Below are 27,964 nucleotides of genomic sequence, written 5' to 3' on the forward strand. Positions count from 1 at the left end.
TCATAAAATAGGGTGTACTAATCTCAAAGTGCTTTATAATATGATTGATCAGAAAACATTGGTCAGAACACTGCACAGTAGAATAATCAAACTAAAAGAAATTACAAATAAAATAGGGCAAATAAATATGTTACATAAATGATTTCTTTGAAAGAAATTCTCCTAATGTTTTATTTCCTCTTTTTTCCAATTTTGTCTGTATGTCCTCCTCACACTCTCGTTCAGGCTTTGAGCTCAGAGTTGGCCCAGGCGCGGGACGACACCAAGAAGACGCAGAACGACGTCCTGCACGCGGAGAACGTCAAGGCTGGCCGGGACAAGTACAAGACCTTGCGCCAGATCCGGCAGGGAAACACCAAGCAGCGCATCGACGAGTTTGAGTCCATGTGAGCGCGCGAGAGGGGAAAGCTGTGGCCTGACAGCCGATTGCCTTGGAGGCTAATCTCAAGCCCCCAGTCCATCCTGCTCTCTCCACCTCACCCCACCCCCAGGCACCAAACCCTCCACAACCAACCCAACCCCTTTTTGAAAAGCGTCTCCGAGCCCTACAGAGAGGCCAGAGGGGGCAGCCTCGCTCCCCTCATGCTATGCCAAAGGTCTCTTCGGCCAGCCAGTCAGGGCCGCTTCGTGTGTCCAGCTTTGCACCCCCCACCCCACCCCACCCCCCATCAGGAGCAAGGGACACATATTGTTATAAACTGCTTTGGATATGTTTTGTTTTGACTTTTAGGTGATAAGGATAACTAAAGATGCTGACAGATTTAATTTTAAGAGGAAAAAAGTGAAGAAACGAACAAAATAAAAAAAAAAGACGTGCTTTTATCTAAATGGCCATTTACAGCTTAACTTTTTTTTTGTATGTTTGTTTTTGTTGAGCTAGATGTATGCTGAAGCTTTACACCCCTGTGTTTTGCAATGAATACTTTCTTTTACTTTTTTCCCCCTGACTTTATTTTATCAACCCCCAAGCTTTTAGTTTTTCCAGCTCTGTCGCCATGATAACTGGATGGTCTCTATACAAGGGTCAGCCCTTCATATGAGGGTGTTATCAGTCGCTGTTGCTGCCATGGCGATCGCAATTGACCTGTTGACCCACTGATTGTTACAGAAAGAAAGCCTACATTACTGCCTCTCCCCTCCCCTGCTCCCTGATCTCCTCCACTTGTGGTCACTCTCTTGGGTGCAGCAGGGCATGGATAGAGCCATGTAATCATCAAAAAGGTTGTGTGTGTGAAATGGTATGCATGAGCTTTTGTATGGGGTCTGAATGTGAATGATGAAATGTAACCAAAATCAAAGGATCACCAAAGGGAAATAATGACTTCAATGACAGCTTTTTTTCTTTTTCTTTTCTTTAAACTCCCCATCCTTGAATTATTGGGGAGGTTGGCGACATTAATAATGTCATGTAACCTGTAGACTGGAACGGGATGGCTCGAAACTGAACTCCTTCTTTAGATTTTTAAATATACAGCACCACTTGGGTAAGCTAATGTTACAGAGCACGTTGTGTGCTCTGAGAATGTCACGGCCACGTTGTGGCTGTTAATTTGTGATGTATGGGTTATCAACTGTTTTAAGAGCCATCAGATGCACGAAAGCACATCCTCCCGAGACACTCCCTTCACTCTCTACTCCTTCCCTATCTCTCTCCTCGTCTCTCTGCCCTTTCCCTAGCCGCTTGCTCCAGTGTTTGATGCCCAGTTGTCATATAGATGGTTTTCCCTGCCTACTGGCACACAAAGGTCCAGCAATAGTGGGTGGACAGACAGACAGACAGACCGACACTATGGCAAGTGGACGCACAAGAGCCTTTGCTAGTTTTGTCTGCCTGTCTGTTCATCAGTACAGTCTGTTGTGTGAATGAATACATGACCCATGTTGTACTTGATGTGCATTAGATAAAGCATCAACGTACATTAATATATGGGTGATGTAAAATTTGTATGAATTGTTGGGTGTGTGTGTGTGTGTTTGTGTGGTTACTGTGTAAGAGGGATGAAGATGTTCTATGTCCGCATGATTTGGTGTGTGTTGGGTGTTTTTGTGTGGGCTGTATGAGTGTGAATGTGGCAACTCTGGGCTTTTCTGGCCAGAGAGCATATGAAAACATCAGTCCTGATTGGAGGACAGCTCTCTACCTCATAATTGCACTCATGGCAACTGAACAATCAAACACTGTGTAAGAACAGCCATCTGACCTTCGCTCCGTGTATCAGTACAGTTACCCGTTCTGCTTGCTAAGGCCTCTCATCCACATGGGTCCCAATCTACTAGCCTCGAAATACTGACCGTGCACAATAGGTACGATTCCTGTCAGACAGGTACATGATGTAGTGATTTAGTGTGACACTTCTTGAATGAGTGAATGAGGTTGGATGGTATGTGGAGCCCTTTACAACAGTGTACGTACTTGGGGGACATTTACCTGATTGTATAGACCAGAGCAGCCTAGTATGCTTGAGAGAGAGAGAAGGTTGGCAGAATTTACTCAGTTACATTTCATGTTGGATTGATGCGTAGAAACTTTTCTTAACCGGTGGAGTAGTGGATGTGCTCGAAGGTTCGTCCCACCCAGGTCGAGGTTTGTATTGTATAAAAAAAAAAACGTCCTTGTTTGGTCTCGGTTGATGTGTGTGTGGTACCTGCAGTGCCACTGAACAACTGGAAGAATGTAAACCTTGTAAAACTCAGCAAAGCTGATCTATTTTTCTGTGAATGTGAGCCAGTCATGGGGAACAAGGGTCATTACAGCATTGTTCCTGTTTGTGGAGGTGGATGCACTTTGGGGAAGTGTGTGTGTGTGTGTGTGTGTGTGTGTGTGTGTGTGTGAGGGAGCGAGAAAGTGAGGAAGAAGGTGAACATGAGCAACATTTTATAGAAAAAATAAAAGGATAAAAAAAATCAAAGGAGACTCTGTTACGCTGCTGGAACAGGAGTGGAAAAACTGGTCATGTTCTGGCAAAGTCTGTACGAAAATATCTATATATCTATTTTCCCAGTCTACCAAATCAACAATGCAGACTGTTGTATTTGATTGTGAAAAGAATAGGCCCTTTAAACAGGATCGTTTAAAGCAGCAACTGTCCCATCCTTGTCTCGTCGCAATCTTCAAATGAGCTGCTCCCCCCTCTGTTATAAGTGTGCAACAACAGGTTGAGACTTGAGAATTATGGTCACCCGTTGAACTGTAGTAGACAAGTGATCATTACTGCCTGTATCATTTATGCTTAAAGATAAACCTTTTTTAATATCAGCTAGCAGCCAGTAACCGATATGAGGTTTAATTAACTGAACACTTCACAAAGAAGCAGGCCAGTTGGGATTAATTATTTACTCTACCCTCCTAAGTGTGTCCCTAACCGCACTCCCTAGAAATCTGACTTCGATATTGTAGCAGGAGCATTTTGAAATAAAATACATTTTTATTTTGTATTTGCAAACACGTCTTTGTTTTCATTGTCTGTTTGTATGCATCCACAGGTCATGTTGGCATGAAGCCAGAGATTGTAAGCACTTGTTTGGGTTGAGGACACTAAACAGGGCTTACATTTGTAAGCCCGTCTTTCAGTGTCATGGACACTCGTCTCTGTAGAAGGGTTGTTTTGCCATAGTGTGAAAAAGCAGTTGATTTAAAATTTCAAAAAGTGCTTCCAGCTGATTTTCTTTTTTTTTGTTATGCTTTTTGAAATTGAACCACCAGCACTAGCATGCTAGTTATTTAAGGGATGTTTCATCTAAATACATTAAAAAGTACATTAAAACATTTGCAAATGTCATAGAGTCTGTTACAGAGTTATGGCCAAACATTTTTGGCAGTGTTCTATCAGAAGTATTAGTGAGGAGATTTTCCCCCTAGTATGTTTTAAAGAAGTTTTGCATTTGGTTGAATCATCCCCTTTAAAGTGTAAAATTGCTACTTAAAGGCCACAGAGGCATGAAGCTGTTGGAGTTGTTACATATTTTGTTTGTAATAGTTGAATTTATTGGTTGTATGTACCCAAGTGGGGCAGGGAGGCCTCTCCATGAAAACTCCCCCGGGTCAGGCTCACCCGACAGGAACCAGCTGTCAGTGTTTGCTGTTTGTTTTTACTTTCAAATATTATTGTTATTATTTGTTCATATAGCTTTCTGTTACATACAGTAGAGACCAATAACACACTATGGAGCTTTTATCCATTACTACAAGCATTGGTTAACAATAAAGATTCCAAATGTATGATTTTGCTTTATTCCTGTTTCCTTTATTTGCTAAAACTCTGATTTGCGTCTTGAGGTTGTACATTTGACTACATGAACATTTTAGTCATTTTAGTCATCACCTGGGGGTATTCCAAGTACGTGGTTAAGTGACACCTGGGTAAGTTTACTTGTAGGAAGTTTACCACTTCCTCTAACAAGAACCCTGTCATTGTTTTGTTAGGAGAATGAAGCCGTACAGCTCTTCTTTTAGGAGGTTTACCACTTACTCGGAGTTAACTTGCCCAGGTTTGTTGCCAAACCACGTACATGGAATACCCCTCTGAGCATGGTCACGTGTAGAATAAATATTGTGAACTCCCCTCACTGACCTCCAAAAAAATGTGACCGCCTTTAAATTACGAGGTATAGAACAAAGGTATAGTTCACCATAACATCAAATGTCAGCTCTGGTATAATGAAGTGCAGTTCAACCACTTATCAGTGCAGCCCAAAATGGGGTAACGGCAGAGAAGAGAATTGATCATTAGTCACATCTGTTGTACAGACTAGTCTTCTCAAACAGACTATGACTGGTTATGTATACGTACAAGATACTGTTCTGAAGGGCATTGCACAGTGAAATGTAGCAGTTGGAACCATTTACAGTAGTTTGCAAGAGCAGTCTTGTCAGTTTAATGAATAAATAATACAAAAGGTGTAAATGCACAATTACTATTTGTGTAATCAAACCTACAGAATAAATCCTCAAAATTTGGGATACATATTTTATTTCAATAAAAATACACATTTGGAAACTTCAGACAGTATCATTTTACAGTACATCATTGCATTTCTTTTTTTGTTGTTGTACATAATTAATTTGTAATACTCAATTACTAACTATGACTGACTAATGCTTAAGAAAGCATGGCCCACCCAAATGCAAACTCAGTCACACCAGTTACTTTGGTCATCATAAACAGGAATTGAATCGGCACTGGAATGAACACAACACAGTAGCGAGTATTTAGAAAAGGAAAAATAAAACAGCATTGGAAAGTTCGTTCAGCAGACACCATTGAGCTGGTAAAGTAACATTACAAGGGGGAAAGCGCCTAAACCGTCACGGGTGCAGTACTACACTGAAACACTTGGTGTAATACTGAACTAACACATAGATGCACTGCCGCTACTTGCAGAGGACTGTATTTCAAAACGAGACTTGTGAAGAGCCAGTGGTCAAACGTGAACAGCAAAAAGTCCAGCAAAGCCACGTTTAGGCAAAGGTAGATAAGCACACTGGCAACTTCTCACAATAAATAGCACGTGAGGTGAGGATATATTGTTTATATATGGAAGAAGAAAAACGAACAAACAACAAACCCAAACAACTTGTTTGCTGAACATGGTTCAGATCATCAGATGTGTCTTAAGGACAATGCCAGTCAGAGGCATTTACTCTATGCCCAAGCTCCGCCCCACTCAACACATGGTGCTGATTGGCCAGAGGGAAGGCTCTTTTCAAAACAAAGGTGCTCTTATGGAATACTTATTTCAGGCAGCATTTTACCCTCTTCTTTATCAGCTCATAACATCTTTCATTCTGTCACTCCCCTTCTCCCTCTCTCTGGAATAAAATCAGGAGTCTTCCTTTTACAGTAATAAATCATAAAACGCATTTGCATCACCAGGCCTGATGATGTTCCAGGTTTGGGGGGTTCGGGTTCCCAATCCCAAAAGTTTGAACCCGACCTCATTTTTGGTGGAAGGGCCCATTTGGTATGTAACCAAATCACCTGTTTAGTTAGATTTAATTGGTTCAGATACGTTGGAAAATTTTGTGACTTTCTTCTTGCGCCTTCTCAAATTATTGTGGATTTCAAATTGATCGATAATTTATAGTTTCCAATACAATAAATAATCTACAACCACAATCCCTGTACCTCCTAGCTCTAAACAGATGCATTTTATGCATTCGTTCATCCAAAAATCTACTTTTTCAAGTAAAACTTCAAACATTCTGGTAATGGTGATAAAATGTTGCCAAAAATAGTTCATAAATTACTCATGTACTACCAACTGTACATAACGTGTGTGTATACCTTTTCATAAATTATATGTTTATAAACAACTCTGATTTAAGTTAATAAGATACAATTTGTATCAACAAGGACAGGTATTCTCTGACAGCCAAGGCTCACAACTTTCCTGTCGTCACCTGCAGTTCTGATGGGCTTCATACACTAGACCCATTCAGATCTGACGAGGGCGACTGTCCTCATGTTAAGGCCCAACCGAGTCTTAATTAAATCAGTCACAACAACAGTGATGTGCTGCTGCTGTTCCCGACAACAGGACTAAAAATGCAGGACAAGGAGCCAGAAGTCAGAGACGTCCCTTACTAGAACTAAGGTACATAGACGTCAAGAAATGTCCGTCTCTACTACTACACCTGTGGCTAAAAAGGAGAAGGTCTCTCTTGGTAACACTGACAGATCTACTGAAGGTCAACAGAGTCCCAATCCCTGACGCACACACACACGCACACACCCATGTACACATGCTCTCGTGCAAACACTCTAAATAGATAAAAAATGATTCTCTGGAAAAAAAACGAATGAAAACAAAAAATAAAGGACATGGAATAACAATTATAAATAAATTAATACATTTCTGCATATCCCCAAGAACCATTCTTTTGTGATTCGAATGGCACATGATTTTGGAGAGAACGATTAAAACTAAAACACAACAAAGAAATCAAGTGAAGGTAAGCATTACATCACATAAGAGGAACTGAGGTTGAACCCAATTTAGGTTTAAAGGAGGTGTACCATTTGTAACCATTAAACTACATCTCATCCAGTGCACAACTACATTTTAGGTACTGAAATTTATGGTCAACCTACACTCATAAACAATGAAGCTAATTGAGCCTTAAAAGGTAAAACAATGTCTTCCATGCTAAAACAATAGTGGGTAGTTGTTATAGATGGCACTGAATATGCAGGTGTCCGCGTGCATTTGTGTGTGTGTGTGTGTTGTTAAGCTCTTCTGTTTTGATTTTCTGTACCTCAGCATCACAAATAATCTAAATCTACACGTACCCTGGCCTCTCACAACCTCCATTTTGATTGCCACGAGATACAAATTATTCTCAAATCTGATCAAAAGCAACAAAAAAGTGCCCTGTGAATCAATAGATGCTCACCTGAAAATAATACTTAAAAATACTTAACATAAAATCTGTATAATATATATGTATATATTTATATATATATATATGTATATGAAGAAACAAACCCAAAATAAATAGAAGTACACATTCGGAACTCATTCACACTTCAGGTAGACAAATATGCTGACAGCACTACTCTTCCCTCTCTCTGCATCAAATGGTCAAGGGTCAATTTTCCTCGTTCCTTAAAATTATTTCAAATGCAGAGTTATTTTGGTGAGCTGATGCAGTAACATCTCAAAAGTATTTCCAGGGATACATACCCCAAAATACCGCAGGATACCCCACATGTTCATTTTCCTTGGATATCAGCAATACATAATCCCCCCCTTAGGATATGGTGCCTTCATCCTGTTGAAAAAAGCACATAGGGAACAGGGGGGGGGAGAGGGGCTTTCAGTAAGCTCCAGGCTGGCTCTTCTCTGCCAAAATGGCCGCTGCCAGCTGCTGGGCGTCTGTGATGTGAGGGTAGCGCCCCATCACCATGCGCACCAGCTCTGTGGGGAAGATGTTGCACAGGTTCTTGAACACCTTCTGACGCACTTCCTGGTGCCGACTGATAGGGGGAGGCTCAGGGGGGTTGAGGGAGCCCATAGGCTGAGGCTGCGGGGAGTGGCTGGGGTGAGGAGGAGGAGGCGGCTGGCTGGGTCCCCGCCCCCACGGTGCCCTCCAGGCCTGCTCACGGCTTTCCTGGAGGCCCTGGAAGGTGAAGGACTCGTAGCAGGGCTGAGGAGGGGCCTGCGGTGGGGGCGGCTGCAGGTAGTAGGGGTCCCATCCGCCCAGTCGCTCCTGGCCCATGTAGAGGGCCTTGCGGGGCAGCAGTGGTGAGCTCTCATACAGGCGGGAGTCCGATACGCTGTCGGCCCGCGTGGAGGCCAGTCCCCGGCCCAGGGGAGAGCTCTGGGGGTGCGAGCCGCCCGGCAGGGGCGGACAGTCCCCAGGACAACTGGACCGAGCGGCCACGGTTTGGTGCTGGAGCTGTGGCGACAGGTACGGTCGCGAGTGCTTGTTGAAGAGGGGCGAGTCGGGAGGCTCGTCGAGGCTGAAGCTGTACCCGTGTGGTGTCAGGCTTTGTGGCTGCTGCTGCTGCTGGTGATGGTGGTGATGGTGGTGGTGGTAGCCTGGCACCGGGACGGACGCGAGCACGTGGCCCTGATGCAGGTGGTGCTGAGGGGGCGTCTGAGGAGGCGGCAGAGGGGGCGGGTACTGGGCACTGCCCCGGTGGTGGTGATGGTGATGGTGGTGCGGCTGCTGCTGCTGACCGAGGTGGTGGTGGGGGCAGCGGAGGGGACCGCCAGCGTCGTCCAGCAGCAGGTCGGGTGAGCTCATGCACGAGCGCTCGCCCGCGGGGCCCAGCACGCCGCCGTAGGAGTCCGTGCTGCTGCTGCCGCAGCTGGCGCTGCCCTCGCTGCTGCAGTCTGACAAGAGCGCATCGGGCAGCATGCGGCGCTCGGGGCTGCGCGGCGGCACGGCGATCCTCAGGCCCGAGTATGCCCGCACCAGCGAGCAGTAGCTCAGGTCCGGCGACTCGCACGTGGGGTACTGGGACGGCAGCATGCCGAGCGAGTGAGGCTTCCCCGATGGGTGGGGGTAGTCCCGGGTCAGGTCCTGCCCGTGCCCGTGCCCATGGCCATGCCCGTGTCCGTGGCCCATGGGTGGCCCGCCGGGAGCCGGCAGCAAGGTGGCACTCCCTTTGCCATGGGACGGGTCTAGTTTCGGGGAGCGGCTGGTCAGCCTCTCCTCCACGTCGCTGTAGGACAGTGCGCGGACGCTGGGGTCAGACTGGCGCTTGGCCTGCGCCCGTTTGGCCTCGGCGGGCCGCTGGCTGCCCGGCATGCTGTGGCTCTTCACCAGGCCCGACTCCACGGGCACCTTGGCCGAGCAGCTCTTGGCGCTAGCGCGGAGCTCATCCGCCACCGAGCGCTGGGGCTGAGTGCCACGCTCAGGGTGATAAAACTTACATTTGTGCCCATAGGTGCACTTCTTACCTGCAGGCCAGAGAGAAGGAACACGCATTAGTCCACACAACATCACATGCTCTGTGTACCTAAACACATGTGATTATGAAGATCACAAAATTCCGGCAGTAGCTGGTAACACTCAGGCAAAAAAATCTAAAATTTTCAGAGCATAGGCAAACAGATGATGCATTTCAACCACTGGGTTTTCATCAAGGTTAAAAGAAAATAGAGAGAGGGAGAGAGAGAAAGAGACAAAGAAAAAGAGAGAGAGAAGGGATATTCTAATCTTCATGAACTGAAAGAGAACCGTTGTTGGATAAGCCATTCGAGCCTAGTGAGCCATATGATTGTGTTGGATATTTGTATGTTGTTATCAATGGCTACACTTAGGACCACCTTGGCATTTGAATAAATAAGTGCAAAAATACCATTTGTTGGCACAAAACACATCTTTCAGTCATTTTCATCCTCAAATTGATGTTTCATTTTTAAACTACACTATGGGCATTTTTAACATTTCAATATGGGCAGAGAATTGCACCACATTAGTGCATTCTGTAATATGTGATGTTGCAGAATGCAGAGAATATAACTCAACTGGTTGAACTTATTTAGCGGAGGAAACACAATGCATTCCATCTGAATACGGTGTCAATGTGAAGTTCACAAGGAAATATACTGTAGTGAATATGTCAGGACAACTGCTAACATATCTAACATATGTAGAGGGCAAGAGACCCTGAAGACACTGTAGACATGATGTGAGCACTAGAGACAGACCAGAGATGTCCATTTTAGGGATGCACATACAGAGAGACTTAAGGGATGGAAATAAGCCAACCTATGGCTCCTGGGAATGCAGGACTCACCGTAAGGGCAGGGCTGCTTCTTGTGTTCTGGAATGATTGGTCGCTTTCGCAGAAAGTTCTCCAAACTTGGGCCATGCCGACCTAAAGGGTCATCAGGAGGCATGAATCTGTAGGACAAGAAAGAAAGAAAGAAAGAAAGAACGAAAGAACGAAAGAAAGAAAGAAAGAACAAAAGAACACAATTAGAGATGAAGACAAGTGGGTGTCAGGATGGATGGGTGGTCCTTTGTAAGTACAGTAAGTAAAGTCAATCTTATTCATGAAGCACATTTAAACACAGTTTTCACTGACTAAAGTACTGTACAGAGTATATAAAAGACAAATGTACACATACAGATTGAGAGACATGCCGTTGAATTTGGAGGGAACGCATCTATATCTTGCCTGAGTCACTTACTTGTCATTGACGAATGAATACATCAGCAGCCTCTCATCAATGAACTTCTTCCACTCCGGCTTCTCATTGGCTAAGTCTCGGTAGTTGTCGTTGGAGACTATGATGCCGTCAGACTCGTAGGCTAACTTGACAATGAAACGGTCATCGTAGCAGACCACCCTACGACCTTGCACCCGTCGTGAGGGAGTGAACACGAGGATTTTGTCCTTCTCCAGCCGCCGTAGAAACTCCTGGTCTGCACAGGGGAAAAGGATATTTAATGTTGAACATTTATCTGGACAAGAGTAGCCATTGTGCAAGTGGTTAGCTTTTGCCATTTCATTCTGTGTGACAACTTAAGAGCTCTGAATCAATGAAAGCTATAATTTACAAAATAACAATTTGAAGTTCTGACAACTGCATCAACAAATTGGTATGTTTTGCACTAAACTAGGAAGATAATAAAATTTACATGAAAACATACGTGACCCCTTTAAAAACATAAAATATAAGAACTGAAGAATTTTAAATAAAAAAGTTAAACAACAAATTAAAATGAGTGTTTTAGCAGAAGGCATTATTGTGAATTGGTTATCCTTATTCTCTAACAACTGCATGGATTGTGTTCATCTGACCTAATGCATCAGACCTAAAGGCATCAAAAAAGTTCCCACCTGTGATGAGAGCATCAGGCCGAGACTGCTCCTTCCTCCAAGCTGGGACAAACACAGTGATGTCACGGTGTCCTCGCTCCAGGAACCAGTCAACTGCAAGCTGGATGCCTTGGCATGAGAAGACCTCCTTGTTGCCATGGCTTTGAGAAAGGCACAAAAATGCTGGTTTACACTCAGAGTCAACCCCTAATTTAGCATATTCAACCCCCTCTTTACAGGTTGGCCCTTCTAGAGCTTTCAGTCGTCCTAATCCAATAAATGTTTGAATCTGAAATTTAAAGGAAAACTCCAGCAATTTTTCACATAGATCTTTGTTTCTCGAGGTCAAGAGGACAAGTAGGCCTGTTGTTGGTACAACAAAAATAAATATATAAAAATTGGTGCTACCTAGCTTGAATTGCTGCAGCCAACAGCTAGAGCAGCCAGAATACTTCTTTAAGACACTTCTCCAAGACTAGACCGGTTCATTTGTGAAATTAAATGATCTAGGATGAAAATATGTGACCAAACACAACTCTCTGAGTCTCAAATTCCAAAAGTCACCACCATAAAACTTTTTACCAACACAAAGACTATACTCAAAATGCTCCAGATACAAATCTGTCATATATCTAATATGATCGAAATGACACAATGGTTTGCGGTTTCCATTGAACTTTGTTTTTCTTTTCTGTTCAATATTAGCTTTTACATGTTCCTAAATTATTCCACTTTCCAGACGGGGCCCCTTTAGAGAGGATCCTTTCAGACATATTGTTGCATTCCACTCAAAAGATCTCAATGGAAAGTCACCCATCAGTCAAGGACTTGACAGGTGTTTCAAAGGATCACACTCTCCCGGTTCTACTTGGGAGGTCACCAAATTATGTACCCCCCCTCCATATTCCACAGGCATACATTAAAACACAATGTTGGTAAGGGGCAGCTGGCCATCCTAGTGCGGTTCAGCTCTGACAGTGCATAATGATGATTATGCACTTTTACTGGTGTGGACTCAATAGGCCTCATGCAGCAATATTCAATATTACGTAGTAATAAGATAAAATGTTGGATAATTTTTCTTTTCTTTTAGGAGAAAAGTTAAGATAACTTAACTCGCATGCAACAAACGCTCTTAAACTCCCACATTTTCTCTCACCCTGAATATGTTGCATGATGAATTCCGCTTGATCAGTAAATTGAAAGCGTGTGGCTGATTGTTTGTAGCATATCCCAACGCCCACTGGACACTGATAAAGGCAGGTTTTGCACCATGTGCCAATGTTTATTACCATGCTGTAGTGCAGGCTACTGTGCACATGTTGCGCTGCGTGCGCCAGAGCACATGGAATCTCCTAAAGTATGTAGCTTTGCAGTCCTCTCAGCCTACCCTCAATTGTTCAGTCAGCGTTTAAACTAAAATGGCTAGTCATGTAAATCAGCACATAGCAAACAGTTCTTTTCAAAAGTCCATAGTATAGACTTATAGATTATTATTTTCTCTGCTACTTTATAAAAGTGTTCTCTCCTTTAAATATAATCGCTACCTAAAATTAGGCCTACAGTTGCTGATAATCTAATCATGTATGATTCGAAGAAGTCTATTATGCTATATGTGTTACATTCATGTATTTTTAATGTCCCACACATTCAAAACATATACATATTTTCATCTTTGCATTGGAGACCGGATTAGTCTACTCTTTAAACAAGATATTTACAAGTTATTATAAAAAAGCAAAATAAGAAAATATTGGTTAATCTCACAAATTACAGACAAATAGAGTGAAAGTGGCTTTCAACATGCAGCACAAAAGTGTTTCCCATAAGTTGACTAATCAGTGGCTACGGAGTATTAGGGCCACACATGAAGAAAAAAAATATTTTTGCCATGGCGAGATTAAACTCGACATGTTGACTGTAAAGTCGACATGTCGACATTAAACTCGACATTTCGAGAATAAAGTTTAAATGTGATGTCGACTTTAATCTCGACGTGTCGACTTTAAAGTCAACATGCCGACATTAAACTCGAAATACAGTTTAAACATAGCCTAGGCCTACAGTTTAAGCTATGTAGCCTACACTAACACACAATATGTGACATGAATAATAGGCCTACTTCAAATAGGTGTTTTTCAGATAGATTGCTAGATTGCAGATATTCAGATAGATTGCGTCTTGTCTGTTAACTACTCATTGCCGTCATCGTGAAGCGCTGTATCTCGCGGTTATGGAAATTCCATGCACTATGCCATTTATATAGCTAGAATAATACATGTTTCCAATGATATAATGTTTCTATAGTACAAAATGTTATTTCACTCCGTTTTACGTGGGTAAGACACCGCACATCCAAATAACTGCCCTTCATGACCCACAGGCCTTCACTCTCCATAGGTATGATGGCAAAACTCATTTTTCTAAAACTGCTTTTCCATGTCTCACCTGCAATAAATATAAGAGGCTAGGCTATAAACACAGATATGTGTGCATTTACTTAGTTGCCTGGTCGGGAGGACAGCTTCATTCGTCCCTCCATAGACATTCAGCAATAGGCTGTTTTGCATCCATTACAAACAAACATGCAATGTGAAAGTCTGGGATTGGGGAGAGCACGTAGTATACCTAGTCTAGTGCATAATCATGAAGTTGAACCTTTAGAGGAAAAATACTCTTTAATAATAGGCCTACAATAAATAAATAAACCGCTAATGACGTTTACTTTTGACCATCGCATTTATCGCCTGTAACTCCGTGATAAAAGGACCTAACAGGAAAGTATTTGGCTGACCTACGGAGGTTAAATTCTAAGTTTTATTTATTTTCGAAATGTCGAATTTAATGTCAACATGGCGACTTTAAAGTCGACACGTCAAGATTAAAGTCGACATGACATTTCAACTTTATTCTCGAAATGTCGAGTTTAATGTCGAGTTTAATCTAGTCATGGCAAAAAAAAAAAATTCTTCATGTGTGGCCCTAAAACTCAGTTGTAGTGGCGGGCCTCCACGAACTCAAAACTGGCTGCCACACAATAATGTTCTATGTTGTACTATTTACATTAGCCTAGATAAAATCCTTTCATTGAGCTGCACTTTTTATGCACGCAGCCTTTCCGTTCCCCGCCTCGATCTCTCTCGTAACGAACCTGTTGTCCCTTCTCTGCATGTAGCCTACATTTAACAAAACATTAAAAATTGTTGAAGGATTGTTGTTGCCACTTGCCACATAGAAGCATTGCATACAGTAGAAGACTGCAGGCTAAATTGCTAAATCCACTTAGCATCGTGAACATGCAGCGCAAATTTGTTCAAAACTGCTACATTCAAGTTAACTCTGCTAAGGTCTTATCCAGAGGTGAAAGTAGTTCTTATTTCTTGGTGGTACTATGATATAGAGTTATAATGCGCGTGCATGGCGTGCGCCGAAAATTTCACTTAGCCTAATTATTTATTTATTTGTTTATTTACTTACTGTATTATAGTCTACTTATCAACATTTATTTATTTATTTAGCCTAGTTACTCGTGAAAAGTGAAAGGCACTCAATTAGACCTACACACTACCAAGACAATCTTAAAGTGACAGTAAATCAACTTAATTTGATACATGGTTGGACAAAAAGCTAAATGGCAGTCAGACTTTTATGTTGTTTTAAGTCAGGTTTTACCTTGCACAAAGATCTTGGACCTCATAAAGCTGATATGAAATAATTTAATTTAATTTGAAATAATATATTATGAATTTACCTCATGGCAACGTTGCTGCCGTCAACCACAATGGGCCTCAGGTTGTCCTTGTCATCCAGAGAGTCCATCTGTGAGGGAGAATCCGACTGACGGGACTCTGTAGAATCCGAGAACCCACAGCCTGAGGAGGAGGTGGTGGATCCTGAGGAGGAGCAGGAGGAGGAGGAGGGTGCCATCGATGAAGACCTGGACTGAGATGCTGCCAGTCCGCCTCCCTGCTCGGCCTCTGGCTTGCTTCCCAGCTTGACGAGCTCACCAAGAATGTCGTTAATCAGTGCCTCGGGTCCCAGTTTACTGAGGACCAGCCGAATAAGGTCTTCCTGGTAGCCGAGCTTCAATGCAAATTCCATCTTGTTCTGGTAGGCGCGCAGGGTTCCCACAGGGTCTGCGTCTTCAGAGATGGAACTGCCTGGCGGAGGTGAAGAGGACTCCAGGTCCAGACACGGGGAACGGCAGAGTTGGGGATGGGCAGAGCGAGGCGGGAGGTTGATCTGCTCCGCCTCGCTGTCAGTGCTCTCCTCGGAGTCAGCGGGTGTGGAACCGATGCCGCTGCTGCTGCCCAGGCTTGTTCCAGCTGGTAGCCTGCCCTCGGCCTCTTCCGACGGGCCAGGCTCCATTTTGGTATGGGCATTCGCTTCGGAGGGCGGCCGGTCACTGGCAGTAGCCTTCACGTGCAGGTAGTCCAGATCGATCCCGAGGTCAAGGATGTGGCCTGTTCCATCATCTAGATGGTCCTTCAGGCCCATGAAGCTGTCAAATACATCCAGCGCCACCCCACCAGAGACCTCCCTGCTGATACTGCTGCTTGTCCGGCCACCTCGGTCGCGCTTCTCTCAGGCCCACCTGAACATGAGAACCTGTGGACAATCACACCCAGCAGTTCAGTGACGTACACCGGAACTTTACACTTTCACAGAGGGCAGCTCACTTACTGCACTGGAGTTCACCAGACATAGGCATAGGATGGTGGGTGAGAGGGGTGGGGGGGGTTGTGGCGGGGTAGTTGGTGACTATGGTTTAGGGGGAGGAGAGGAGAGGGTGCAGGAATATCATTACATCATGAAAGGCGGCTGTCTGGCTGTCTGATTCAGCTGTTGCTAGGCTGCAGCTGCTCCAAGGCATCTTTTCAAATGCTTCGACAGAGCTGAAATCGTTTATATCGTTTATATTACAGAGACAATGTACTCCAAGAAAGTAAAAAATAAAGAAACACATTTTTCATAGGAATTTAAAGGAGAAAGTAACTGAAATCAGATCTTGCTACATTCTCAAATGGCTGCAAATTTGCTTTGGCTAATTATGCCTTTTAGCTGTTCATGGTGGAATTTTCATGTTAACAACTTCAATGCACCACTTGTCACACATTTTGCTTCACATATTCCCTGTAAATTATATTCATGCAAACAGTTTTATGACATTGTTAGTTAATAAATCAATAAATCACAACCTGAGCCTTGAGGCACAGTTTATCCAGGCAAGATCAACAGAGCAACCAATGTAACCATATCAACAATCAAGCCAAGAACACTCCAAATTATGCAAATAATCTGGGTTCAGGCCTAATCACAGACAACTGCAGGGAATTTACAGCTCACCACCAAAAGAAAGTGTGGTGGCATTTTTCAAACTGCAAAATCCCCCTGAATCTCATTACTATTGTGTAATGAATATGTAACATATGCCATTGACTGGAAGAGTAGAAGGGGGGATTGGAGAGTGAGAAAGAGACAGAATGTGGGGAAAGAAGGAAAGAAACAGAGGGATATTGAGAGAGAGAGAGAGAGAGAGAGAGAGAGAAGAGGGGGATGAAAGGGGAGGGTAGGAGTTCTCTGGGGGCCTTGCCATTGTGAACTGAGGAGGGAGGCCTGATGCCCACCCCCACTACCCCACAAACACAAAGGGGATGGATATACGCGCGTGGGGACAAGGGTGGTGGTGGTGGTGGCGGCGGTGGTGGGATGTGTGTGTGTGTGTGCTTGGAGGAGGGGAGGGTGACGCTGTCGGGAAGGCAACAGATGTCTACTGAGGCTACAGGAGACCCAGCAACTGGTGTTCTCTGTCTCTCTCTCTCCTCCTGTCCTGATGAGCGTGCCCAGTAGGCTCAGCACATATGTCCTGCCTGACAGGGTCACATATACAACAAAGGGAAACCTTGCCTTCACCCCACAGCGCAAACAACCCCTACCCCCAATAGATACCAACTGCAACTGCAACAGCAACCGACCCCCCCCCCAAAAAAAAAGAAGAATTCACCAGGTAGTTTCACTTGCAAAATCTCATCTGTATTGCTATAGTTCTAGAACATAATGCCGTAATCTTGCACTCATGCATGTCTTGTGCACATCATAGTTGGCTGGTAAGAAGTTTGAAGTGCAAAGTGGTGCTGAATTGTAACAAAAAGGTCATTCTTTTTTTAACCTCTTCCTGTCAATTGAAACTTGAGGGACTGAAGACTTCAGTTGGACTAACAGAGAAACGTGTGGCCGGATGAGATGATGCGGTGTGTGTAGTATCTACAGATCCTTACACATCAATGCACATACCACAATACTGGCAACAGAACTTACTGTTTGCATATTCTGAATTGCATTCTACGTACGCAAATTACTTGTACTTTATACTTGTCGAGCAAAAAATAAGTTATATTGAGTTATTGAGCAGTAATGATATAGGCTATACATAAAAACAGCAGACAATCAATCTGGGAAATGCTAATGCATCATTCAAATATGGCATGTATAGGTAGGCTATAAAAACTAAGATGAGGAAATAGTTTTACAAGCAAATTAAACTAGAGAACAAAACTTTATTTGGCACTGAATTAATTAAATAAAAAGACGACTCACCTTCAAACAAGTCAAAAAGTGTTAAGGGTGGAAGTCCTCTATAAGTGCTCTTGTTAAAAAACAAAACTACCAAATCCAGCCTTCAGTGAAGTGATTGGTTTACTTCACAGATTGTCTTCTCTAAGTCACCAGACAAACAAGACGATATTAGATCCTCAAATCGGTCCAGGTTCTTCCTTGAATTGCACAAAACACAGCCAAGAAAGGTAGCTTTTCACCGCCAGACACAACCGCACAAGCTTGCAGGGCATGGGCCACCTAAGCCTAGTCCACCCTGAAAAGGACTGTTGGTACTGCAGGCAAGCCGGCTGAACAATGACTGCAAGAACAGATGGAGCTTCAGTGTCTACCATTCCCCCATTAAAGTTAGCATGCAACTTGACCAATGGGAGCGCAGTGACCTCACAATGGAACTCTCTCTCAGACACACACACACACACACACACACACAGGGATCCACAGATAAGCTACCGCACGTCATTCTAGAGGGGGTCTTCCCCTGACTGGCCCATGAATCAACGAGGGGTGCGCGGCCCAACAATAGGCCGACACAAAGGGGAACGTCAGTAGGCAGCTGCAGCACGAGGCCTTAGCCATTAGAGAGGTGGCTGGTAGTGGGAAACACCTGGCTTGCTGAGGGACTGTGCTGGCTCGGCCCCCTTTGTCTGCGGCTGGGGGGGGGGGGGGGGTTTGGTGGAGGGGGGTAGCGTGTAAACAATGAGCTGAATTATGTTAAAAGCATTGCATGTTCTCTGAGAAAAAAGGAGAGAAGAGATGGGGAGAGTGACGGAAGAATAGGGAGAATGGGGAGAGTGTGCAGGGGCAAAGGGTACGGGGTGCGAGTGTGCAGGGGCAAAGGGTACGGAGTGTGTGTGTGTTGGGGTGTTTACTGCAGAAGAGGGATGTAGAGCAAAAGCTTTATTTAAGTCAAACAATGCACGTCTCTCAGCAGTTATAGGAAAAAAAGATATCTTCATTGTTGAGACACACTTCTACTAAAATGCCAGCTTCTTGGGGGGGATTTGAAGACAGAGGGATGCCGGTGACTCCACAAGCCCATGTTAAATGTCATACTTCTACAAGTCGCCTTTTCATTTCATAACCTTAATTGAACGTAATTCTACACAACTATGAATTCAGATATTTTATTTACAGCTTCATAGAGCACCTTTCCCCCAGAGTCAGAGGACAGATGTGTGATGAGAGAAGGAGGATAGACACACCTAAAAATGTTTGCATAGAAGCAACATGTCAGGACAGAAGGCTAAGAAACGCTGAGAAGGCCCAGAAAGCCTTACTTACTAATCATGCAACCACATGAAGCGGCACAGCAGATATGTTGACAGACATGAAATGTCAATGATTGTTCACCATGTCTGTGCAGGCAAAAACTCTGGCCATGCATATCAAGTAGATTTGGTCGTCTGCTTTTGTCTGGCCTGCAGTCCTTTGTAGTGCAAACTTCCTGCAGCTCAATGTAACAGAGGCTGACATGCAAGTAGGTCTGATTCAGAGTGAGAGAGACCAGCAGAAAAACTAAGAAGAAGCAATCACACATGGTACTGTAGTGTCTGGAGGTAATGGCTGCAGTCACCTAAAGTACTAACCTTGCAGTGAATGACTGGAAACTTAAGGTAAAGGATTCTTTTGGGTGTGTAGTTTGCTAGGCATGACTTCAGTGATTGGGTTTAGGGATGGAGGAAAAGAGTTTGCACTATGTTGACTTGAGTTTATTATTATTTAATTTAATGCTAAAGTAAATGGTAGTCATCCAATTTAGTATTTTTAAAACCATTACATACTCATTCACACTGTTTAGGCCTATTACTTTCTTGAGTATGTGCTACCCAGTGAGAAAGTCCAATGTGATATTCTTTCAGTAGAGGCCATTAGTGGAAACCGTAATTGAGGCTGTTGACCAACAGAACTTCAGCTCCTGTAGAATGCATGAGTCACAGGCAGGCCACACCAGGCATAACTGAGGCATTCTGTGGAGTATCTGCTGCAACAATTAACTTCCATTGTAATCAATGGAACTGGCTACACCAGGCATGAAAAGCGGCACGTACATTTGAAAAAAAGTATATTTATATTAATGTTTAAGTATATTTTTAACTATATTAATGTTTAAGTATATTTTTAACTATATTAATGTTTAAGTATATTTTTAACTATATTAATGTTTAAGTATATTTTTTTGGGCCTTTTTGCCTTTAGTGTGGCCTGGCTGTCAGAGATTAAGGCTTATAAGGCTTATTCACCTCCACTACACACCTCCAGAACTCTAGAAGGACTTGAAGAATGCAGGCAGGCTCAGCACGTTGGGCTATGCTGGAACACAAGATGGATGAAAGAAAAGTCTGCCGGAAGGGAGCCATAACTCAGGTAATTCACAGCGAGCGACTGCACCGGCCAGAGGGGACTGAGTGCATTGTAGGGGCCGTGTGCCTGGCTGACACTAGGGCAGGGGCAGTGAGGGCATGCTGGCTGACTTGTGGTGACTCTCTAATTGAGCCTCAGCTGGCCGGTCCCCTGAGGGTCCAGAGCTCTGGCCACCATCTGCTGGGTGGCCTGAAAGTAAACAGGTGCTTTTACACCAAATGCTGCGAGCCACCTTACACCCCAAAATCCTCCGACACTAAAGCTTTAGGACCCTCAATATATAAAACACCTCCTTGGTAAATTTTATTAAGGGCTCAATAAAAAATATTGCATAAAAACTACAGAGTGTATAATGTTCTTAATTTCAGCAGGGTCTAATAGAAGGTCTCCAAGTCTCTTACAGTAATTTCTCCATCGACTGTGTCAACAGCTACCCAAAATAAATATCTGACAAAAATAATTTTGTGATGATTTCTGTATTGAAAGCCATCTTTGGTTGTTAAAAGGTAACATAATGTACCCCCTTTTCCACAAATGGATTATCTTCTTGAGGTCTTAATACAAATACTTTGGGCAAAATACCAAAAGGAGGACACACCACAACACCGTTTTGAACCGTCTGAAGAGCCCTGTTTAGAGTGCCCCGTTTTTGCTTCGGTTCCTTTGCAAACACAAGCATATTGATGGGGTTGCTTCAAAATGTTGGTAACTGGTCCCAAATTTGCGGGATAAAAGCAAACTTTTGCCGTTTCATTATTCAATCTTGCACAGAGACTTTGTCCAGTTAGCTCAAATTTAGTTTTATTCAACAGGCTTCTCTTCTTGACATCATGAAGGGAAGAGGCTCATTCCTGTCTTTTCGGACCTAGGCAGTCCATTTACAAATGAATGGGTTTTGTTATTTGAGTGTTTTTGCATTAGTAGCCATCCCAGATACATGGAAATGTCAATACATGAAATTGTTTTTTTCAAGTTGCATGTTCAAGTTACGTTTGAATGTGTTTGATGTGGAAAAGTAGATGCAATAGAACAGGGTGAATAAAGGACTAATGTGACCCTGTATTTTAGCCAGACTCTCATTACATCATTGTGGACCTCTAGACTCTAATGCTTTCCTATAACAAAAATAACCCAAAAAAGGAACCACTATAAAAACACAAGAGCATGCAATACCAAAGCATAGACGAGGTGAAATTAATCTAATAGGAAACATAGAAATACCCATATCTATCTATCTATCTATCTAATTATATTTATCAATCTATCTATTTAACTCTAACTATATTTATCTATCTATGTATCAATCTATTTATTCCTATCTATCGATCAATCTATCTATTTAACTCCATCTAACTATCCACAGACTGAGCAGCTGAAGTGGAGAGGAGTGGGAGGCGGTATGGGAGGAGAGACGGGGGGATGAAGTGGCTAATCCCATTTTAGCAGCAGCCCTCTCTGCTGTGAAAGGACGAGCAGAAGGAGGCCTTATGTCCTGCCTGGCCTTCCTGGCCTCTTCCTCAACGCCTCTGTTTACTCTTTCATTCAGTCTGGGGGATCGCCCCACCTTCTGCCTGAAGGGAGACCCCACGTCCAGGTGTGTGATTGTGTCTGTGTGTGTGTGTATGTGAGTGAAAGAGAGAGAAAAAGTACACTAACAGCTGGCAAAAGGTCCATGATCACCGTTTTAAGACCCTGAGTGAGTGGCTGGGTGTATACAGTATGGCAGACGTTAGAACAGTTGACTGCTGAAACTGACCATGAGTCCACACCTCACAAAGAGCATTTAAAACATCAGTATGCTTTTCCTGTCAATCTTGTTAAACATACTTCAACTGAATGAGGCATTAAGCATAAGGGTTATTGGATCTTAAATTATAATACAAAAAAGCTACATTTTTGACAATACCATGTTGTTCATAAGCCCCTTCTGAGACACAGCTAAACTGTCATTTGTTTTCTTGAGGAACAACACAAGAGGGTGTACATAGTGTGCATAAACCCATCTGCTGCTCCATAAGGAGAACACTTCATACCTAAAACATGCAGGCACAAGCAAACAGGATTACTGTAGTTTCAGCAAGTGCACTTCCAAACACCAGAAAGAGGATTTTGGTGTTAACACTGCAAGACTCAATCGTGCACATCACTTGGGGCATTAGGAGTAGAGAGGACATTCAAACACTAGGATATTTTAGGAAGGGTGACCAGACTTTAGTAACAGCCTGCTGCCTCAGCTTTCTTCGCTGGGCTCTGTATGTGTGCATATGCATGTGTGTGTGTGATGACAGACTCGCTGCCATGTGCACAGGGTCTCTGGGGAGAGGCAGAGGGGAGAACAGGGCTCAGGGGCCGGGTAGAGGTCTCTGGTAGGCCAGCGCAAGAATGGCTGAGGGTCCCCAGTGGGACAAGACCAGCTGTTGGGCTGCGTGCAGACAGCCCACTGTCCTACCGGCCCGCCACGGCCCATTGTGACAAGCCCACGACAGTACGCCTCCTGTTCGGACCTTTGCTCGTCAGGCCATGATCACGTCTAAGGGAGACCGGCAACCCACTACTATAACACACACACACACACACACACACACACACACACACATCTCTGTGTCTTTTCACATTCTTTCTTTCATTCTTCTTCTCCACTGTTGCCCCATCTTAGCAGGGGTAACTTTGTGTGCACTAGGGATGTAACGGTATGAAAATTTAACCTCACAGTTATAGTGCATTGCGAGCAATTATCGCGGTTTTCGGTATTAACGCGGTATTTTTAAAAAATGTTCAGAAAGCACTGATAAGCCTACAAAGGCTGAAAGTTTCAAAAAGTGTCCCGTTCACTTTTTCCTTGGTCATGTTTAAGTGGCTATATAGCTTAACTTACCCTACCATGACATGGAGTTTGCTATTTCTGTTATTTGGATCCAATGAGTGAGACCAAAGTAAATGTTCGAAATAAAACTTTAGGCTACTGTATTCTCCTGATAACATGAGAGGAATGGATTTAATATGGACGCGAACATAGAAAGACGCAGAGTGGCTACATGATACAGTGCACGTTTTGTGGTGAAAATGTTTTAAAATCAGGTGGAGTCTAATCCGAGTCCCAGTTAAAACCATCAATTAGACAACAGAATTAGTAGGGTACCAGTTTTGTTTCATTGTACCAGGCCTACTGTATGTCAAAAGCAGGCTTGGATGAAGCTGGGAGGGATTAAACACACGGTTTTCACACCGTGGTAATCAACCACAATAATTAAGATATTTGAAATGAAAACGGTAATTTTTATCGTCAACATTTTTATTGCAGTTTACCATTATACCGGTAATCGTTACATCCCTAGTGTGCACGTGTGCTTGTGAGTGAGCGTGGAGATCACTTTCATCAAGCATATGCAACCCGGTTTCTCCAACTCGCATTGTACTAGGTTTAAGAAGAGATGTTTACAACAATGTGTGATAAATTAAAAAATATATATGGTCCATAAAAAATCCTGAGCTTAAGGGAACCTATTCAAAAGGTAGTTTTGCAAGCATTCATCTTATTTAGTATAGAAAATGGTTTCAAGATTCAGAAGAGAAAAAAAAATAGTTCGAGAAATAGCCTCATGTCAATTCAATAGTAATATCCTAATTAAAAGAAAGACATAAAATATATATCTTTGATGGGTTTGCATGTCTGTCTCAAAAATAACTAAATAGGCTAAACTATGTAAAAGTCAAGCTGGCTTGAGGCCAACTGATTAAATCAAAGTGTCAGACAAGCCAAAGAGAAATATTTCCATGATTCCCCCACATTTAAGCATCTGAGCTCCCCCCTATTTGCCATACATGAACAGACTGGAGGCTCAACTTTGAAGGTCACTAACAATCATTTCAATCTTCATGTGAAAAGGTAAGGTGCCTAAAGCAAGAATGTTGAGTCCCAAATGAAGGATATTGGTCAGAATGATATTGGCTGCCTGTAACTGCTGTCTAGATAGATAGATACAGCCCCAAAAACAGTTTGGACATAGTGTAAAATGCAAATTAAACAGAATGTGATAATATACAAGTCTCATACACCAATATTTATCAGCAAAAAGGACATAGACAATATATCAAATGTTGAAAATTAAAATTTGGACTATTTCATGGAAAATATATGTTAATTTTGATGCCAGCAACATGTTTCAAAAAAAGTTAGGACAGGAGCATTTTTACCACTGTGCTGCTTCACCTCTTCAATTAACAACATTCTGTAAATGTTTAGGAACTGAGGAGACCAGAGAGTGAAATGTTGTCCCATTACACCCCGATATAGGATTTCAGTTGCTCAACAGTATGGGGTATTCTAAGTCATGTTTTTCATCCCATTATGCACCTAATTTGACAAACCTGGACTGCAGACAGGCCATTTTAGCACCTGGACTCATCATCTATGGAGAAATACTGATATGTGCAGAATTCATTTTGGCATTGTTTTCCTGAAATATTCAAGGTCTTCCCAAAAGACATTGCCTGGATGGCAGTATGTGTTGCTCAAAACCTGTATACATCATTCAGAATTGATTGTGCTTTGCCAAATGTGCAAGATGCCTACTAATGCTCCTTCACACCATCAGAGATGTTGGGTTTTGAACTGAGCACTAAAACAAGTTGGATGGGTTGGATACTTGGAACTCTCCTCTTTAGCCCAGATGAGTCCATGATTTCCAAAAAGAATGACAAATTTTGATTGGTCTAACCACAGGACCCTTTTCCATGTAATCTCAGTCCATTTTAAACAAGCTTAGGCCCAGATAAGTGGTATTTTCTGTATCATGTCTCAATACAGTGTTGGCTGTAGTTTTTAAATTGAGCATCAAACTATGCACATAGACAATGGTTATCAGAGGTTTTCCTGAGCTCCAACAATGACAGGTCTGGAAACAGGTCAGGTTTTGATGCAGTGCCATCTGAGGTCCAAAAGACCATGGCCATCCAATTTGTTTTTCAGCTCTTTCCCTTGTTTGCAAAGATTTCTCTGGATATCTCTGAATGTTCTAATGGTATTATATCCTGTAGATTAACTCCCCAAATACTTCACAATTTAATCTTATGAAACATTAAAATCATTTGTGCACACAGGTTTACACAGAGTGATGAATACCCCTACATCTTTACTTCTAAGGGACCCTGCCTCTCTGAGATGCTCTTTTTCATAACCAATCGTGTTGACAATTACCCTAATTAGTTGTGAAATATTTCTCCTTTTGTTTTCTTTATCATTCCACAACTTTTCCAGCATTTTGTTACCCCCGTCCCAACTTTTTTTTAAACATGTTTCTGGTATCAAATTCGAAATTAACATATATTTTCCATGAAATAGTCAAATTTGTCATTTTCAACACTTGATATGTTGTCGGTGTCATTTTGCAACTAAATATGAGTTTAAGAGAGTTGCAAATTATTACATTCTGTTTTTATTCACATTTTACACAATGTCCCAACTTTTTCTGTTTTGGGGTTGTAGATAGATAGATAGATAGATAGATAGATAGGATAGGATAAATAGGATACTTCATTCATTCATTCATTCGTTGTCTCTGTACTCTGCACAACGACAATAAAGTTGAATCTAATCATCCCGAGGGAAATTCTAGTCTATTCTCTGCTTAAACTATCCAAACTTAAAGACCAGTCCATGTAGGAAGGCTGTCACAATAGGATAGAGCTACAAAACATCACCAATATATGTTCAGACAAGGACATACAACATATTTAAATGTGCTATACAATCAAAAACAACTGCTGCAAGTCTTCAAACAGTTATGTAATTCTGAAGACATAATACGAATATTATCCAATGTTTCTGTGCAATATACACAAAATTTCAATCTTTCTGGTCTAATAATGCATTACATGTCTAAAATGCAACATGTAAAAAATAAATGCATACAAACACATAAACACACACACACAGCCAAAAGGAGTAAGCTAAGTGATACTTTTCATTGTGCTGTTTTTTATTTGAAACTTAGCCTACTGGTATTTAGGCCTAGGGCAACTGAGGGCAGGGTAGGCAACTTCGTAATGTAACAACCTAATCGTTGGTCTCAATATGCAAATCGTCGCTGCTTCTTTTGGTAAATGCCTTGAGCTCTGCCAACACCTCACTGCAAGGCCCTAGGATAGAAGAATCTTAGGTCACACAGCCAACCGTGGGGAGTGGGATACTTTGAGTGTGCACACAACTATATCATTAAAAAGCGACCGAGAGGAGAACAATAGCCCTCAGGCAAACGGCAGTGATTTAAAGTAGAAAGTGTGGCTCTGCCGTCCACCACACAATGGGCTCACAAAGGCAGTTACCCTTTCTGGATAACTGCCATCTGCTCGGCACAGACGCACGCGCGCGAACACACCCACAAAAGCCGCGTTTCATCCCTCTCATTATCTCTCGCTCCCCCTCCCTGCGTCTCTAACTGAAGACAAGTCACTTAAAATTTCACGAAACAGGTGCAGTGTAGGCTACTCCCCCTGCAACTGGATAGGTTTTGAATAGTTTGCCCCCCCAAAAAAACCTTCAAAGGCAAAAGAATCACCAATAGCTGAACCTGCCACTCCACAGTGTAGCCTTTTCTATAAATACATGTAGCCTACATTGTGTCTCTCAAAATCATGCTAACTCACCCCGTTATGCACATCCTCACTATAAATAGGAGTCAACGTTAATCTTGGCGTCTCGCTGCGAACTTGGGCCTACTCAAAATCAACAGCACCACTAGACAGTAAATAATGTTGGGCTTAGCGGTTTTCCCGAAACGTGTGTTGGTTATACCTATGTTCATGCAAAACGGCATTATTTGATATATTATTTACAAACAGACCTGACTGAGCTTTAGCTACAGTTGCTAAACCAGCAGGCTCGTGCTACAAATGTAGCCAAATGCCGTGGCTAAGTCAGCCAACGAAACACGAATGGCCGCAATGGAAGCATTCGACACCCTTCAGTCTCGCAATGCAAGGTTAATTTCACAAGGTATTTTCCAGTGTTATGCAAATTCACACATTTATTGGCATAAAGATAATAGACCCTTGTGCTACGTACCGTAGACTGCATCTCCGGATGCTGGCGTACTATATGCTGTGACACGCTTCCCTTACCAATTTGCCATTGCTCCCCCCACGAAATGTGAAGAGAAGGGAAGCCGGTAGCCCTGTTGCAACTGACTGCTTCACCAGCGCTATGGGCCGATACATGCACTTGTCAGTGCAAGGTAAAGATCGACTGTGCCCGAGGTAGGCTACACCTGATACGCTTTTCACATAGGGGATTTTTTTTAATAGTTTATAGCAATACTTGTGTAATTAATGTGACCAAGAAAAACGATTAAGAGCCGGGAAAATATCTTATCTATCCATATGGAGACAAAAAACAAACAACGGCCAAGCGTAGCTTAAATGTAATTTTATGTAGGCTAATTTAGGCTACCCGACACACACGCCTGTCTCCGACTAGCGGCAATTTTAACAATCAATAACAATCTTATATTCACTTGCCACTTATTTTTAAAGTGCACTACACCGAACTCAAAAAGTATTTTTTTGTTTCCATGACCAAAACGAGGATCAAAAGAGACTCATTTCTGTGTGACGTGCATTCTGCTTGTTGCCCAAGAACATCAGAATACTTATCGAGCAAGTTTGGAACAAAGAGAATAGACATTGTTTTGTTATGACAAAGTAGAGTA

The 27,964-nt window shown here is 42.8% G+C and overlaps 2 protein-coding genes across 5 annotated transcripts in view; one reads left to right on the top strand and one right to left on the bottom strand.

Moving 5' to 3' along the window:
• The window catches only part of LOC125288302 (radixin), a 43,865-nt gene extending 39,646 nt beyond the window's left edge, over positions 1-4,219 (top strand). For all 3 annotated transcript variants that reach the window (XM_048234539.1, XM_048234538.1, XM_048234540.1), the window contains one exon: positions 226-4,219. In XM_048234539.1, the coding sequence (XP_048090496.1) occupies positions 226-390 (165 nt within the window). In that variant the 3' untranslated portion in view covers positions 391-4,219. The remainder of the gene's footprint in view (positions 1-225) is intronic.
• A 739-nt stretch (positions 4,220-4,958) lies between these two features.
• Positions 4,959-27,617, bottom strand: LOC125288170 (probable ribonuclease ZC3H12C). 2 transcript variants are annotated; one of them, XM_048234297.1, is made up of 6 exons: positions 27,322-27,617; positions 15,031-15,887; positions 11,301-11,440; positions 10,648-10,882; positions 10,251-10,357; positions 4,959-9,408 (listed from the first exon to the last, which is right to left on the bottom strand). In XM_048234297.1, exons 2-6 carry the CDS (start codon positions 15,774-15,776, stop codon positions 7,817-7,819), a joined length of 2,820 nt encoding a protein of 939 aa, XP_048090254.1. In that variant the 5' UTR covers positions 15,777-15,887; positions 27,322-27,617; the 3' UTR covers positions 4,959-7,816. The 2 variants fall into 2 exon arrangements, with proteins under 2 accessions (XP_048090254.1, XP_048090255.1); XM_048234298.1 differs by lacking the exon at positions 27,322-27,617 and adding an exon at positions 17,877-18,443.
• Between the last annotated feature and the right edge of the window lie 347 nt (positions 27,618-27,964).

The sequence above is a fragment of the Alosa alosa genome, chromosome 23, assembly GCF_017589495.1.
Source record: "Alosa alosa isolate M-15738 ecotype Scorff River chromosome 23, AALO_Geno_1.1, whole genome shotgun sequence".
NCBI lineage: Eukaryota > Metazoa > Chordata > Actinopteri > Clupeiformes > Clupeidae > Alosa > Alosa alosa.